The sequence below is a fragment of the Oncorhynchus keta genome, chromosome 7 (genome assembly GCF_023373465.1).
Source record: "Oncorhynchus keta strain PuntledgeMale-10-30-2019 chromosome 7, Oket_V2, whole genome shotgun sequence".
NCBI classification, from domain to species: Eukaryota; Metazoa; Chordata; class Actinopteri; order Salmoniformes; family Salmonidae; genus Oncorhynchus; species Oncorhynchus keta.
The window spans coordinates 22,755,396-22,773,738 of record NC_068427.1 but is presented as its reverse complement, the minus strand read 5'-3'; the positions used below and the strand labels follow the sequence as shown (position 1 = coordinate 22,773,738).

Genomic DNA, 18,343 nt, shown 5'->3' with positions numbered 1-18,343 from the left:
GGTATTCTGCAATGATGGGTCAATGAGTCAGCAGCACAATGCTTCTCTTCACAAAGCGCTTCACATTAGCACCCAGCAACAAGGTTCAATCGGTGGTCTGAGTGAGTAGTAGTCACTAGATGGCCATGCTAGAGAGGACATCAACTATCTATATCCTCACAATTCAGGACCTAAGCTATTCCTTCTTTTTTTAAAATTAGGTTTAGGGATAAGGATAGTGATAAAGTTAGGTCACCGAGTGACATGGATGCTGATGTTGACTGTTGAACTCTCGTTTGACCTCTGTGTTTACAGATAAAGGATGCTGTGGGGGGACTGCCAGGCTTTAAGAGTGTGGCTGTGCTGCAGTTCAGGTCAGTCTCTGCTGTAGTGGTGTAGGAGACTGGTCCTGGTCACATCTTGATGTGCCTCAGTTTAACCAACTCCCTTAACTGTCATTGTCATACTATACTGTACGTAAATGTATGGCATGACAGCATTAATCTTAAGAGTTGGCTAAAACACAGATGTGACCAGGCTATTGGTGTTAGACCATTGGTTTGATAAATTGACCTGACCTTCTCACCTGGTCTTTGTCAAACATCATTTCTTTAGATAAAGCGTGTTTTGTTTATGTTTCATGCAGGCTTCAGAAGGATGCCCAAGGGTGAGTATAGACACTTACCAACAGCCCTGGAGGTGTTCAGTCACTAGGAATCTGACCCTAGATCTGTGGTTAAGAATAACCTTGTCTACACAGAGAGTGTGTGTGTGTGGTTGTCGCTGTTTGAGGGTCACGCGGGATCCATGCTGTGTTTACCTGTGAGCATGTGTGGGAAAGTGTGAGGGTGTGTTGGGTGTTTTTCTTTTGTTTGCTTGGCTTAATGGTGTTATCGCGGTCGCTCACCTGAAAAGCAGGATAAGGCCGGGGCCTGACAGAGAGACAAGCTGCTACCTCACCCTTAACCCAGGAGAGGAGCTAATCTCTGGGGCTTTATGCCCACAGCAATCAGCCTTATGGTCTGACAATGTCAACCACTGGGGGGGTGATGAATTTTTACACCAATAGTGTTAAATGTAACACTTTCAAATCAAATTGTATTGGTCACATACACATGTTTAGCAGATGTTATTGCAGATGTAGCGAAGTGCTTATAGTTCGAGGCTAATGATGTAAGAAAAAACAAAAAGGACAAATAAATACTGCAAAATTGCTTAGGAGCCAGAAACAGAGCTGCCATGTCTATTGGCGCCATTTTGAACTTAGTTTAACACCATTTGAGATGTCCAATGCTAACAGCCTAAGAGTGTTGGATTCCTAATACCAGACGATGTTGCAAATTACAACTTATATTTTATTAGAGCTGATGCTTTTACACTTTCTCAGTGTTGGGGAATTAACACCTGTAGTGATACAGTAACTCATGTTGGAGTATTTTAATTATTTGCATATTTACCTGTATCACCCATGACTGTATCACCCATGACTGTATCACCCATGACTGTATCACCCATGTTTGGCAGCAACAGGGACATGACTGTTTGGCACCAACAGGGACATGACTGTTTGGCAGTAACAGAGACATGACTGTTTGGCAGTAACAGAGACATGACTGTTTGGCAGTAACAGAGACATGACTGTTTGGCAGTAACAGAGACATGACTGTTTGGCAGTAACAGAGACATGACTGTTTGGCAGTAACAGAGACATGACTGTTTGGCAGTAACAGAGACATGACTGTTTGGCAGTAACAGAGACATGACTGTTTGGCAGTAACAGAGACATGACTGTTTGGCAGCAACAGAGACATGACTGTTTGGCACCAACAGGGACATGACTGTTTGGCAGTAACAGAGACATGACTGTTTGGCAGTAACAGAGACATGACTGTTTGGCAGTAACAGAGACATGACTGTTTGGCACCAACAGGGACATGACTGTTTGGCACCAACAGGGACATGACTGTTTGGCACCAACAGGGACATGACTGTTTGGCACCAACAGGGACATGACTGTTTGGCAGTAACAGAGACATGACTGTTTGGCAGTAACAGAGACATGACTGTTTGGCAGTAACAGGGACATGACTGTTTGGCACCAACAGGGACATGACTGTTTGGCAGCAACAGAGACATGACTGTTTGGCAGCAACAGAGACATGACTGTTTGGCAGCAACAGCGACATGACTGTTTGGCACCAACAGAGACATGACTGTTTGGCACCAACAGAGACATGACTGTTTGGCACCAACAGAGACATGACTGTTTGGCACCAACAGAGACATGACTGTTTGGCAGCAACAGAGACATGACTGTTTGGCAGCAACAGAGACATGACTGTTTGGCAGCAACAGAGACATGACTGTTTGACACCAACAGAGACATGACTGGTTGACACCAACAGAGACATGACTGTTTGACACCAACAGAGACATGACTGTTTGACACCAACAGAGACATGACTGTTTGACACCAACAGAGACATGCCTGTTTGGCAGCAACAGAGACATGACAGCAACAGAGACATGACTGTTTGACACCAACAGAGACATGACTGTTTGACACCAACAGAGACATGCCTGTTTGGCAGCAACAGAGACATGACTGTTTGGCAGCAACAGAGACATGACTGTTTGACACCAACAGAGACATGACTGTTTGACACCAACAGAGACATGACTCTTTGGCAGCAACAGAGACATGACTGTTTGACACCAACAGAGACATGACTGTTTGGCAGCAACAGGGACATGACTGTTTGACACCAACAGAGACATGACTGTTTGGCAGCAACAGGGACATGACTGTTTGACACCAACAGAGACATGACTGTTTGGCAGCAACAGAGACATGACTGTTTGACACCAACAGAGACATGACTGTTTGACACCAACAGAGACATGACTGTTTGACACCAACAGAGACATGACTGTTTGACACCAACAGAGACATGACTGTTTGGCAGCAACAGAGACATGACTGTTTGACACCAACAGAGACATGACTGTTTGACACCAACAGAGACATGACTGTTTGGCAGCAACAGAGACATGACTGTTTGACACCAACAGAGACATGACTGTTTGGCACCAACAGAGACATGACTGTTTGGCAGCAACAGAGACATGACTGTTTGGCACCAACAGAGACATGACTGTTTGACACCAACAGAGACATGACTGTTTGACACCAACAGAGACATGACTGTTTGGCAGCAACAGAGACATGACTGTTTGACACCAACAGAGACATGACTGTTTGGCACCAACAGAGACATGACTGTTTGGCAGCAACAGAGACATGACTGTTTGGCACCAACAGAGACATGACTGTTTGACACCAACAGAGACATGACTGTTTGACACCAACAGAGACATGACTGTTTGACACCAACAGAGACATGACTGTTTGACACCAACAGAGACATGACTGTTTGGCAGCAACAGAGACATGACTGTTTGACACCAACAGAGACATGACTGTTTGGCAGCAACAGAGACATGACTGTTTGACACCAACAGAGACATGACTGTTTGGCAGCAACAGAGACATGACTGTTTGACACCAACAGAGACATGACTGTTTGACACCAACAGAGACATGACTGTTTGACACCAACAGAGACATGACTGTTTGACACCAACAGAGACATGACTGTTTGACACCAACAGAGACATGACTGTTTGACACCAACAGAGACATGACTGTTTGACACCAACAGAGACATGACTGTTTGACACCAACAGAGACATGACTGTTTGACACCAACAGAGACATGACTGTTTGACACCAACAGATGACATGACTGTTTGACACCAACAGAGACATGACTGTTTGACACCAACAGAGACATGACTGTTTGGCAGAAACAGGGACATGACTGTTTGACACCAACAGGGACATGACTGTTTGACACCAACAGAGACATGACTGTTTGGCAGCAACAGAGACATGACTGTTTGACACCAACAGAGACATGACTGTTTGACACCAACAGAGACATGACTGTTTGACACCAACAGAGACATGACTGTTTGACACCAACAGACATGACCAGCAACAGAGACATGACTGTTTGACACCAACAGAGACATGACTGTTTGACACCAACAGAGACATGACTGTTTGGCACCAACAGAGACATGACTGTTTGGCACCAACAGAGACATGACTGTTTGGCAGCAACAGAGACATGACTGTTTGACACCAACAGCAGCAACAGAGACATGACTGTTTGACACCAACAGAGACATGACCAACAGAGACATGACTCTTTGACACCAACAGAGACATGACTGTTTGACACCAACAGAGACATGACTGTTTGACACCAACAGAGACATGACTGTTTGACACCAACAGAGACATGACTGTTTGGCAGCAACAGAGACATGACTGTTTGACACCAACAGAGACATGACTGTTTGACACCAACAGAGACATGACTGTTTGGCACCAACAGAGACATGACTGTTTGGCAGCAACAGAGACATGACTGTGCAGCAACAGAGACATGACTGTTTGACACCAACAGAGACATGACTGTTTGGCAGCAACAGAGACATGACTGTTTGGCACCAACAGAGACATGACAGACACCAACAGAGACATGACTGTTTGACACCAACAGAGACATGACTGTTTGACACAGCAACAGAGACATGACTGTTTGACACCAACAGAGACATGACTGTTTGACACCAACAGAGACAACACCAACAGAGACATGACTGTTTGACACCAACAGAGACATGACTGTTTGGCACCAACAGAGACATGACTGTTTGACACCAACAGAGACATGACTGTTTGACACCAACAGAGACATGACTGTTTGGCAGCAACAGAGACATGACTGTTTGGCAGCAACAGAGACATGACTGTTTGACACCAACAGAGACATGACTGTTTGACACCAACAGAGACATGACTGTTTGACACCAACAGAGACATGACTGTTTGACACCAACAGAGACATGACTGTTTGGCAGCAACAGAGACATGACTGTTTGACACCAACAGAGACATGACTGTTTGACAGCAACAGAGACATGACTGTTTGGCAGCAACAGAGACATGACTGTTTGACACCAACAGAGACATGACTGTTTGACACCAACAGAGACATGACTGTTTGGCAGCAACAGAGACATGACTGTTTGACACCAACAGAGACATGACTGTTTGGCAGCAACAGAGACATGACTGTTTGGCAGCAACAGAGACATGACTGTTTGGCAGCAACAGAGACATGACTGTTTGACACCAACAGAGACATGACTGTTTGACACCAACAGAGACATGACTGTTTGACACCAACAGAGACATGACTGTTTGACACCAACAGAGACATGACTGTTTGACACCAACAGAGACATGACTGTTTGGCAGCAACAGAGACATGACTCTTTGGCAGCAACAGAGACATGACTGTTTGACACCAACAGAGACATGACTCTTTGGCAGCAACAGAGACATGACTCTTTGACACCAACAGAGACATGACTGTTTGACACCAACAGAGACATGACTGTTTGACACCAACAGAGACATGACTGTTTGACACCAACAGAGACATGACTGTTTGACACCAACAGAGACATGACTGTTTGACACCAACAGAGACATGACTGTTTGACACCAACAGAGACATGACTGTTTGACACCAACAGAGACATGACTGTTTGACACCAACAGAGACATGACTGTTTGACACCAACAGAGACATGACTGTTTGACACCAACAGAGACATGACTGTTTGACACCAACAGAGACATGACTGTTTGACACCAACAGAGACATGACTGTTTGGCAGCAACAGAGACATGACTGTTTGGCAGCAACAGAGACATGACTGTTTGACACCAACAGAGACATGACTCTTTGGCAGCAACAGAGACATGACTCTTTGACACCAACAGAGACATGACTGTTTGACACCAACAGAGACATGACTGTTTGACACCAACAGAGACATGACTGTTTGACACCAACAGAGACATGACTGTTTGACACCAACAGAGACATGACTGTTTGACACCAACAGAGACATGACTGTTTGACACCAACAGAGACATGACTGTTTGACACCAACAGAGACATGACTGTTTGACACCAACAGAGACATGACTGTTTGACACCAACAGAGACATGACTGTTTGACACCAACAGAGACATGACTGTTTGACACCAACAGAGACATGACTGTTTGACACCAACAGAGACATGACTGTTTGACACCAACAGAGACATGACTGTTTGACACCAACAGAGACATGACTGTTTGGCAGCAACAGAGACATGACTGTTTGGCAGCAACAGGGACATGACTGTTTGGCAGCAACAGGGACATGACTGTTTGGCAGCAACAGAGACATGACTGTTTGACACCAACAGAGACATGACTGTTTGACACCAACAGAGACATGACTGTTTGGCAGCAACAGAGACATGACTGTTTGACACCAACAGAGACATGACTGTTTGGCAGCAACAGAGACATGACTGTTTGACACCAACAGAGACATGACTGTTTGACACCAACAGAGACATGACTGTTTGACACCAACAGAGACATGACTGTTTGACACCAACAGAGACATGACTGTTTGACACCAACAGAGACATGACTGTTTGACACCAACAGAGACATGACTGTTTGACACCAACAGAGACATGACTGTTTGACAGCAACAGAGACATGACTGTTTGGCAGCAACAGAGACATGACTGTTTGACACCAACAGAGACATGACTGTTTGACACCAACAGAGACATGACTGTTTGGCAGCAACAGAGACATGACTGTTTGACACCAACAGAGACATGACTGTTTGGCAGCAACAGAGACATGACTGTTTGACACCAACAGAGACATGACTGTTTGGCAGCAACAGAGACATGACTGTTTGACACCAACAGAGACATGACTGTTTGACACCAACAGAGACATGACTGTTTGACACCAACAGAGACATGACTGTTTGACACCAACAGAGACATGACTGTTTGACACCAACAGAGACATGACTGTTTGACACCAACAGAGACATGACTGTTTGACACCAACAGAGACATGACTGTTTGACACCAACAGAGACATGACTGTTTGACACCAACAGAGACATGACTGTTTGGCAGCAACAGAGACATGACTCTTTGGCAGCAACAGAGACATGACTGTTTGGCAGCAACAGAGACATGACTGTTTGGCACCAACAGAGACATGACTGTTTGGCAGCAACAGGGACATGACTGTTTGGCAGCAACAGAGACATGACTGTTTGGCAGCAACAGGGACATGACTGTTTGGCAGCAACAGGGACATGACTGTTTGGCAGCAACAGGGACATGACTGTTTGGCAGCAACAGAGACATGACTGTTTGACACCAACAGAGACATGACTGTTTGACACCAACAGAGACATGACTGTTTGACACCAACAGAGACATGACTGTTTGACACCAACAGAGACATGACTGTTTGACACCAACAGAGACATGACTGTTTGGCACCAACAGAGACATGACTGTTTGACACCAACAGAGACATGACTGTTTGACACCAACAGAGACATGACTGTTTGACACCAACAGAGACATGACTGTTTGACACCAACAGAGACATGACTGTTTGACACCAACAGAGACATGACTGTTTGACACCAACAGAGACATGACTGTTTGGCACCAACAGAGACATGACTGTTTGGCACCAACAGAGACATGACTGTTTGACACCAACAGAGACATGACTGTTTGGCAGCAACAGAGACATGACTGTTTGACACCAACAGAGACATGACTGTTTGACACCAACAGAGACATGACTGTTTGACACCAACAGAGACATGACTGTTTGACACCAACAGAGACATGACTGTTTGACACCAACAGAGACATGACTGTTTGACACCAACAGAGACATGACTGTTTGACACCAACAGAGACATGACTGTTTGGCACCAACAGAGACATGACTGTTTGGCACCAACAGAGACATGACTGTTTGGCACCAACAGAGACATGTTGAATTCGATGTCTTTCAGTCCTGTAGCCTACACCAATTGAAAACTTGCAACACTTTTTGCCTCAACAAACACACAAACAATCCTCTGTTTATGCAGTTACATGGGACTTCAGTAGGGAAAGCCTTGCTCTCCTCTGAGTGATGATCCCGGGTCACTAGTGTTACAGTATGGAACTAACAGGAACAGAACAGTAAGGTCCTCTGCTCGCCTAGTATCTGCAGGTGCAGCACAAGAATAGAGAGGAACGTAGACTAGTTTCAAGTGTCGTTAAACATTTGGATTCTGAAAGTTGTTGTATCAAGGAGTATTCCTTTTCCAAGTTTGAGCTGACAGCAGGAAAACCGGGATGCGGAGGTGCAGTGAGCTAATTACAGGCACGTGCCTCACCCTGGGCCATGCCAAGCCTGCCGAGAGATCTAGGTCACAGGGAAAAAGAGAAGAGCAGAGAACGTCTCCCTGAAGACATATGAAGCTGATAGATTGCTTTTCCACATAGCCAGGTTCAACATCCAGAACCTCTTGTGCGTTTTCTTGTTGTGTTTATGACCATATTGATCACTTTGGTGGTTGGTCTGGTTTGATGGAAGTCATGGAAGTTGTAGACTATGCTCCAGGCGGGTGTAAATCTGGTGTAAATCTATAAAACTATCATTTCAGAATAGACTCATATGCTTTTAACAGGTTGGTTAGTAAATCAAAGTACTGTGTTTGGAACTCTACTCCTCCCAGGGAAACTTCTCTCCTCTTAGAGACGCTGTTTCTAGCTAAGCATATTAGATATGGTAGATGAATAAACTTCTCAATAAAATAATATATACATTGATAGTTAAATTGGATGATTTTTCAATAGGTGTACGGGTGAATAGATGTTGATGATGGATGGAAATATATTGAATAGATTGATCAACTGACAGATGAACTTACTGATGTATTGCCATTGCAGGTTGGATGGTGTGGTGGTGGTCTATGCGGTGACAGTGGAGGTGGAAGGGGAGGGGGTGAGCAGTGACCAGCTGGACTACCTGACCCTGCAGTCCAACCTGGTGGAGAACTCCTACAGAGAGGTGAAGGAGAGGAACTACATCACTGAGGCCCAGCACAAGGACAACATTATCAGTGATACAACTCTGGTCCTTGACCCTGACTCGCTGCAACTATATACTGGTAAGACATACAACATACTAAATACACTATCAGTACATTACCATACAATGCCAAACCACGAGACACAACACTCTGGAACTGTAGCCCAGGGCCACCTCTAGCGTAAGTGAGATTTGGTTGGCAAAACATTTGACGGTGGAGAGAAACATTTAAGTTTTAAAGTTAATTTCCTTACATTTTCCACATTCTGCCATGGACCAGAGAGAAAGTGTTGTAGTTCTAAAGCAAGCTTTCTGAAATTGAATACATTTAGATGTTGGCTGGAGAGAAAACGTTGCAATTTCATAACAAAATGCATGTAATTTTATTCATTATGCAATGGGGCATCAACACTTTTTTTTAACAGTTTTACAGCAAACTTCCTGCAAATCTACCCATTTTTCCTTGGGGAGGAGAGCATTTTGTGTCATTTTAAAGCAATTCTACAATTGTTTTAAAAATGTATGCCATGATAATATGACATCTGAGTGAGAATGGCACGTGCCTTGTGTGCCCAGTCAGTATTTGGCCATGATTACTGAAAGTTTAGATACTCTTGGTCATGTAGTATATGTGGACACTGTAACTAAGGGGCCTAGCCTGAACTATGAAAAACAGCCCCAGACCATTATTCCTCCTCCAACAAACTTTACAGTTGGCGCTATGCAATGGGGCAGGTTGGCGCAATGCAATGGGGCAGGTACGTTCTCAATGGGGCAGGTACGTTCTCATCACTCCAGAGAACGTGTTTCCACGGCTCCAGAGTTCAATGGCAGCGAGCTTTACACCACTTCAGCCGACGCTTGGCATTGTGCATGGTGATCTTAGACTTGTGTGTGGCTGCTCGGCCATGGAAACCCATTTCATAAAGCTCCTGACGAACAGTTCTTGTGCCGACGTTGCTTCCAGAGGCAATTTAGAACTCAGTAGTGAGTTTTGCCATTGAGGACAAATAATGTTTATGCGCTTTAGCACTCGACGGTCCCGTTCTGTGAGAGTGTGTGACCTACCACTTTGCGTCTGAGCCGTTGTTGCTCCTAGACGTTTCCACTTCACAATAACAGCACTTAGTGTTGACCAGGACAGGATTTTACAACCTGACTTGTTGGAAAGGTGGCATCCTATGATGGTGCCATGTTGAAAGTCACTGAGCTCTTCAGTATGGGCCATTCTACTACCAATGTTTGTCTATGGAGATTGCATGGCGGTGTGCTCAATTTTATATACCTATCATCAACGGAGGCTCATGAAATAGCCAAATCCACTAAATTAAAGGGGTGTCCACATACTGTTGTGCATATATATTGTAGCTACTGTACACTAACTACCAATCAAAAAGTTCTTAGCTGACATGGCTAATTGAGTGACTGTCAGTGACTGACCTAACAAAAGAAAAACTGCTAATGCACAGACACATTTCTAAATTGCACTTAATGTATTCTATGATTCTTACTCTCAATAGTAAGTTGAGATCCCGACTGAGTTCCAAATCGATATACAGTGCCTTAGGAAAGTTTTCAGACCCCTCAACTTTTTCCCAAAAACATGTACGTTACAACTTTATTCTGAAATGGATAAACTTCATTATCCTCAGCAATCTGTACACAATACCCCATAATGACTTGGCAAAGCAGTTTAAAATTTTTTTTTGCAAATGTATTAAAAATTGAAATACCTTATGAAAATAAGTATTCAGACCCTTTGTTATGAGACTAGAAATTGAGATCAGGTGCATCCTGTTTCCATTGATCATCCTTGAGATGTTTCTACAACTTGATTGGAGTCCACCAGTGGTAAATTCAATTGATTGGACATGATTTGGAAAGGTACACACCTGTCACACATTTGACAGTGCATGTCAGAGCAAACACCAAGCCATGAGGTCAAAGGAATTGTCCGTAGAGCTCAGAGACAGGATTGTGTCGAGGCACAGATCTGGGGAATGGTACCAATATATTGCTACAGCATTGAAGGTCCCCAAGAACACAGTGGTCTCCATCATTGTTAAATGGAAGAAGTTTGGAACTGCCAAGACTCTTCCTAGAGCTGGCCGCCCGTCCAAACTGAGCAATCGGGGGAGAAGGGCCTTGGTCCGGGAGGTGACCAAGAACTTGATGGTCAGTCTGACAGAGCTCCATAGTTCCTCTGTGGAGATGGGAGAAACTTCCAGAAGGACAACCATCTCTGCAGCACTCCACCAATCAGGTGTTGATGGTAGAGTGGCCAAAAGAAAGCCACTCCTCAATAAAAGGCACATGACAGCACGCTTGGAGTTTGCCAAAAGGCACCTAAAGGATTCTCAGACCATAAGAAACAAGATTCTCTGGTCTGATGAAACCAAGATTGAACTATTTTGCCTGAATCCCAAGCCTCACGTCTGGAGGAAACCTGGCACCATCCCTACAATGAAGGATGGTGGTGGCAGCATCATGCTGTGGTTATGTTTTTCAGCGGCAGGGACTGGGAGACGAGCCAGGACCAACCGCTGGGGAGCCAGGCCCAGCCAATCAGAATGTTTTTTCCCCCACAAAAGGGCTTTATTACAGACAGATATTCTTCTCAGTTTCATCAGCTGTCCAGGTGGCTGGTCTCAGACAATCCCGCAGGTAAAGAAGCCGGATGTGGAGGTCCTGGGCTGGTATGGTTACATGTGGCCTGCGGTTGTGAGGCCGGTTGGACCTACTGCCAAATCTCTCTGAAACGACATTGGAGGCAGCTTATGGAAGAGCAATGAACATTAAATTCTCTAGCAACAGCTCTGGTGGACATTCCTGCAGTCAGCATGTCAATTGCACGCTCCCTCAAAACTTGAGACATCCATGGCGTTGTATTGTATGACAATACAATATATAAGTGTGTGTGTATATAATGTTTTGGGGGTTGGGGGCCCCCTTGCGGACGAGGATCCTAAGCGACCACTTATGTCTGGAACCAGCCCTGCTGGAGCCAGTCTAACTATGAATTCCATGGGACACACATACACCTGCACACACACACGTGCATGTTCCACACAAACACACACGTGCAAACACCGCTTCAGTGAGTGTGAAATTTAGCTTGTCAGTAAGTAGGTTAGCTCTAACTTCTGGCAGGGTTTCATCCAGAGAATGGAACAAGTTCTACAGTAATGATGACTATACCTTCTCCCTGGGCTATGTTGAATTCTCCCTGGCGGTGTCGTAAAAGAATCAGTGTCATTAGTTTCCTGTGTTTCCCTGAAGATGGACTAACTATTGTCAGATGCCTGCCTGGCACAGTGTGTGGTGACTTACAGGCACTGCTTATTAACTCCAAGTTGCAGCCTCCAGGCCTGATGGTAATGCAGTCTTGGCCCACAGTGGCAGGTGTAGGGTTATGAGTAGTGTTCCCCTTAGGTCAACACACAGTCAGCACCACCACTGTCAGGACTGGGGAGAGGAAGAGTGGATTTGACAGAAGAGAGGGAGGGTGGATTTTACAGAAGAGCGGGAGGGTGGATTTTACAGAAGAGCGGGAGGGTAGATTTTACAGGAGAGAGGGAGGGTGGATTTTACAGGAGAGAGGGAGGGTGGATTTTACAGAAGAGAGGGAGGGTGGATTTTACAGGAGAGAGGGAGGGTGGATTTTACAGGAGAGAGGGAGGGTGGATTTTACAGAAGAGAGGGAGGGTGGATTTTACAGAAGAGAGGGAGGGTGGATTTTACAGAAGAGAGGGAGGGTGGATTTTACAGAAGAGAGGGAGGGTGGATTTTACAGAAGAGAGGGAGGGTGGATTTTACAGAAGAGAGGGAGGGTGGATTTTACAGAAGAGAGGGAGGGTGGATTTTACAGAAGAGAGGGAGGGTGGATTTTACAGAAGAGAGGGAGGGTGGATTTTGCAGAAGAGAGGGTGGGTGGATTTTACAGAAGAGAGGGAGGGTGGATTTTGCAGAAGAGAGGGAGGGTGGATTTTGCAGAAGAGAGGGAGGGTGGATTTTGCAGAAGAGAGGGAGGGTGGATTTTGCAGAAGAGAGGGAGGGTGGATTTTGCAGAAGAGAGGGAGGGTGGATTTTGCAGAAGAGAGGGAGGGTGGATTTTGCAGAAGAGAGGGAGGGTGGATTTTGCAGAAGAGAGGGAGGGTGGATTTTGCAGAAGAGAGGGAGGGTGGATTTTGCAGAAGAGAGGGAGGGTGGATTTTGCAGAAGAGAGGGAGGGTGGATTTTGCAGAAGAGAGGGAGGGTGGATTTTACAGAAGAGAGGGAGGGTGGATTTTACAGAAGAGAGGGAGGGTGGATTTTGCAGAAGAGAGGGAGGGTGGATTTTGCAGAAGAGAGGGAGGGTGGATTTTGCAGAAGAGAGGGAGGGTGGATTTTGCAGAAGAGAGGGAGGGTGGATTTTGCAGAAGAGAGGTGGATTTTGCAGAAGAGAGGGAGGGTGGATTTTACAGAAGAGAGGGAGGGTGGATTTTACAGAAGAGAGGGAGGGTGGATTTTGCAGAAGAGAGGGAGGGTGGATTTTACAGAAGAGAGGGAGGGTGGATTTTACAGAAGAGAGGGAGGGTGGATTTTACAGAAGAGAGGGAGGGTGGATTTTGCAGAAGAGAGGGAGGGTGGATTTTGCAGAAGAGAGGGAGGGTGGATTTTGCAGAAGAGAGGGAGGGTGGATTTTACAGAAGAGAGGGAGAGTGTAGAAATGTAATTCCTCCTGTACATTGAGAGAGAGCCTTTGACTTATTATGCAGCTGAGTTTGTTGAGAGCCTTTGTTATTGTTTTTAATGATCCTGGAAATCTGAATATTAGGTGTGATTGAATAGGGCCTCCAGTGACTCTGTGACAGTATTGACTCCTGTGTCCTCTTTGGTTCCACAGTGTCCAGTGTTACTGAGTCCTTTGAACCCACCTCTGGAATACCCGAGGATTACACCAACGGCAGTGTGGTAAGTCAGAGGTCATTTCAATAGCTTTTGACCTCTTCTGTTGGTCCAGAGGTACTTTCTGGACAACAGTGAGAGAGCCACAATGTTGAGCATGGATCTTTTAAAAATATCAAACTAAATCTATATAGGTGTGCATTTCAGTGTGGTGTGTGTTAGTGGTGTGTTAGGTAGTGTCTTGCTGAGATAGCTGCGTGGTGGTGTTATCCATTCCTGTCCAGTGCTGAGGAAGTACAGGATGAGGGGAAAGCTTTGAGGATTAGCTTGGCTCTTGCTATAGTAATCCACTACTCTTCTGGGGCTAGAGAGAGACGGATAGGGTGAGAGATTCTCAATCCAACTGTGTTTGTGGGGGATAGGTCTAGAACATTTTTAAAGATTGAAGATGAACAGTTTGAATGAAGGACTCTATTATCATTGTTGAATTTTACACATCTGTCTGATTCTGCCGGTAGTCTAGTAGCTTTAATGTGCGGTGTAGTGGTAATCCGAGCTGGGAGCTCCAGTCTTGGTCTTGGACAGTAACAGGGTCTGCTGGTCTACTTTGCGTGCTAAGGCCCTAAGTGATTAATTTGAGTAATTACATGGACTGGAAGAGGTTGGCAAACTACCAGTCAGTAACTGGCATTTACAGCCAACTGCACACGGCCATAACAGAAGCAGTAGGCATCCAAGCTGCCCAGAACCTACCTTATCTTAGAGTGATATATTTCTCTCCCTCAGACAGAAGCTGGATTTTTCAATTCAAGTTTTATCATAGTTAGTATTATGCCTTGGAGTAGGTGTCACACCATGTAGGTAGTTAAAACTTGATAACAATACACAGAGCATGTGTGTGTCAGTAAATCATTTTTGGCCGTCATTAAGTCATGGAAACCTAAAGTTCCCTAGCCTTGCCGTTTTGAAGACGACTGATTACAATACTATACAGTTCAGGGTTGGGGTCAATTCCATGTCCTGAATTGAAATGGAATGCAACCCCAACCTGATGGTGTAACAGTTGATGGACTAATGGGTTTCTCCTCTGTTTCTGTTGTCCAGGAGGACATTTTGGCTGTTGAGACTCCAACCGAGGTTGAAGCACAGGATGTAGCGACGGGGGAGAATGATGTCATTGTTGTAGAGGAGAGCATGACCCTCCCCGCTGAGGTGACCATCGATGACACACGCATCGAGGAGGAGGTACTGCTGTTGGGGAACACCGTGTCTAGAGAGAGCCCTTTGTTGGAGGACCTCCCTACAGACCCTACCTCCCCTGAGCAGCCAAAGGGTGCTACGCTCCCCGAGCCTCCTCTGGAGATTGAGGCCTCTGGTTCAGGTGTTAAAGTACTGAAGGACTTGTACTTCCAGCCTGAGGAAGAAGAAGCCATAGAAGAAGAGCCAGCTCCAGAAGAGGAACTGACCATAGAAGAAAAGGTAGTTCCGGAAGAGGTAATCATCGAGGAAGATATCCAAACAGAGGAAGCAGAAGCGGTGGTCTCCGAGGAAGATAAGGTAGAGGAGGGAACAGTGGAGGTCCCTGACACAGTAGAGGTTCTAGAAGAGGAAGCTGGACCCTCTGAAGACCTAGAGTACTCCATAATAGAGACGGAGACCATTGAAGAGGTAGAGGAAGAGGCCCCTGCCTTCGTCCCTGTGGAAATGATGGAAGCTCCCGAGCCAGTAGGGGGCCTCGGTGTCCCCGAAAATCCCCTTGCCATTGCGACTCTGCCCCCAGATGAACCTGAAGAGGAGACTAACGTGGTGCTGGCTTATCCAGAAATACCTGAATATGGAGAGGAAATTGAGAGCTTAGAGGGACCAATCATCGAGAAGCCATTAACTAAAGTGGATGCTGTGGTCGTTGAAGTTCCGGACATTTCTGAGATCTCGGAGGAGGACTTGGTAGAAGACGAGATCTTATTGGTCGATGAGGCTGCTCCGGACGCGACCCACACCACCCCTCTCTCTGCGGAGAAAGAGTCACCCTTCACCCGAGTCTCTGATTTCATAGTATTGGAGGAGGTTACAGAGGCCACAGCCCTGGACACAGCCCCAGAACCAGAGGCAGAACAGGAGGACCAAGGGGTCACCCCAGCTCTCATACCCGCCGAGTACCACCCTGATCCCAACATTTCTATCACTCTGGAGGTAATGACAGATGACCGAGAGATGATGTTTGTAGTGTATGTTAGTCAGGGCTCTGAGTGACTAGGACAAACTCCCCTTGTTATAGTACCGTTCAAGCAGGCAGAAATACAGTGGGCACGACGTGTTTTGCATTTCTGCCTACTTGAACTGTGAATAGCTCAGACACACATGGAAACATGAAATGACCATGGGAATCATATTTGTGCATCTTTGAGCAATAATCTATTGATTCCTGGGGTCATTTCATGTTTTCATGTGAATGACAGATTGTTCACCTTTCGTTCGCTTGCTATCAGCGCGGTGTGTTATAGGGACCATCCGCCAGTGTCGACTGACGGCTGTCATTTTCGCCCATTTCAACATGTAGAATCAGTTTGCAAATGACGACCGGCACTCTGTTGAGGTGCTAAGTACTCTCGGCCAGCAGTCCTACTAGTCTGTCCATGCCTTTAGTCTAATCATCTGTAAGCACAGACATTTTCTTCTTTTAACATGAATGTTACGAAATGTTGTTTCACACTGACCAATTGCACCATGAATTGTGTCATGTCTATTTAACCAGCTGCAGACGATAGACCCTGTGACAGACTATGACCTGGTCCACTTCGGCGGGACAAACCAAACAGAGGAAGGGAGCAGTGGGTACCCTTCTGGAGTGGTAAATGGTACAGACCACAGCATTGCCATGCCAATCAACCCAGGGCGGGCTCTGATGGTGTTCTTCAGGCTGAGGGTCACCAACATGATGTTCTCAGATGACCTCTTCAATAAGAGCTCTGCAGAATACAAGGCCCTAGAACAAAGGTTCCTCGAGCTGGTGAGCTATTCATTTTGATCACTTATTCACCTCATATTTACTTAATATGAAGTGTCGTATAGTGCTCACTCTCTCTACCCATCTCTCTCTCTCTCTCTCTCTCTTTCTTTCTTTCTTTCTCTTGCTAGCTGGTCCCCTACCTCCAGTCCAACCTTACTAACTTCCAGAATCTGGAGATCCTGAACTTCCGGAATGGGAGTATTGTGGTCAACAGCCGGATGAAGTTCGGGAGGCCGATGCCTCACGGCGTCAACAATGCAGTCTACTTGATCCTGGAAGACTTCGCTAACACAGCCTACCAAACTATGAACCTGGCCATCGACAAGTACTCACTGGATGTAGAGTCAGGTAAGGTTGACAATTACCACATATTTCACCGGAGACACATGTTTCTGAATTATTCCCACTCTTTTTTTTTTTGGGGGGGGGGGAGTTACAATGCCTTAACATTAGCATATCTACATGGATTGTAAGTTAAATGCATGGCATAACCAGGAACACAACATCTGTATGGTGTTGACGAGTAGGGGTGTGTGAACTAGAGAACAGATACTACCTTTTCCCTCTTTAGTCATATACCTCTGTTTTCATGCAAGGTGAAACTATATCATGCTGTGATTCGGGACTAAACTTAAAGTAAATATGCAGAGCAATTAAAATAATTTACTTGAATTGGAACTAGTGAACGGCAATGAACTGGTGAACTTAAACAGAGTCTGCACTTATCAGGAGTTAGCTGGAAATGCCCTAACACCTGTGTCCTGTGTGTTGTTGCTAGGTGACCAGGCCAACCCCTGTAAGTTCCAAGCGTGTAATGAGTTTGCCCAGTGCTCTGTGAACCGCTGGTCTAGCGAGGCAGAGTGTGTGTGTAATGCTGGCTACTTCAGCGTGGAAGGTCTGCCCTGTCAGAGCATCTGTGAACTGCAGACAGACTTCTGTATGAACGATGGGAAGTGTGACATCATACCTGGACAGGGGGCCATCTGCAGGTGTGTTTGTTTGTTTGTTTGTTTGTGAATTTCATTACAATTGATAGAATTTTAATGTTTCTTACCCCACTCTTATTTGAAGGACCAATGCACAATTCCAATAAATGTCCGTACTGTAAAGCCGTCTCAGAAACAACATCATGGAAATGCAGTATGGATAAACAGATGTGTCTGCCAACATGTGTGAAGCTGTTTCACACCCACCATCGTAAAACAAACAGAACACTCCAGATGTTGTTGACCTCAACACGGCCAACGAGGAAGTTCACACCCACCATCATAAAACAAACAGAACACTCCAGATGTTGTTGACCTCAACACGGCCAACGAGGAAGTTCACACCCTCCATGGAACGCTTCAT

The 18,343-nt window shown here is 45.6% G+C and overlaps 1 protein-coding gene across 2 annotated transcripts in view; it reads left to right on the top strand.

Annotated features, from left to right (window-relative positions):
- The window catches only part of impg2a (interphotoreceptor matrix proteoglycan 2a), a 35,186-nt gene that overhangs the window by 12,692 nt on the left and 4,151 nt on the right, over window positions 1–18,343 (top strand). For both annotated transcript variants that reach the window (XM_052522254.1, XM_052522253.1), the window contains exons 7-14: window positions 295–353; window positions 626–646; window positions 8,955–9,175; window positions 13,982–14,049; window positions 15,088–16,176; window positions 16,739–16,993; window positions 17,122–17,341; window positions 17,772–17,982. In XM_052522254.1, the coding sequence (XP_052378214.1) occupies window positions 295–353; window positions 626–646; window positions 8,955–9,175; window positions 13,982–14,049; window positions 15,088–16,176; window positions 16,739–16,993; window positions 17,122–17,341; window positions 17,772–17,982 (2,144 nt within the window). The remainder of the gene's footprint in view (window positions 1–294; window positions 354–625; window positions 647–8,954; window positions 9,176–13,981; window positions 14,050–15,087; window positions 16,177–16,738; window positions 16,994–17,121; window positions 17,342–17,771; window positions 17,983–18,343) is intronic.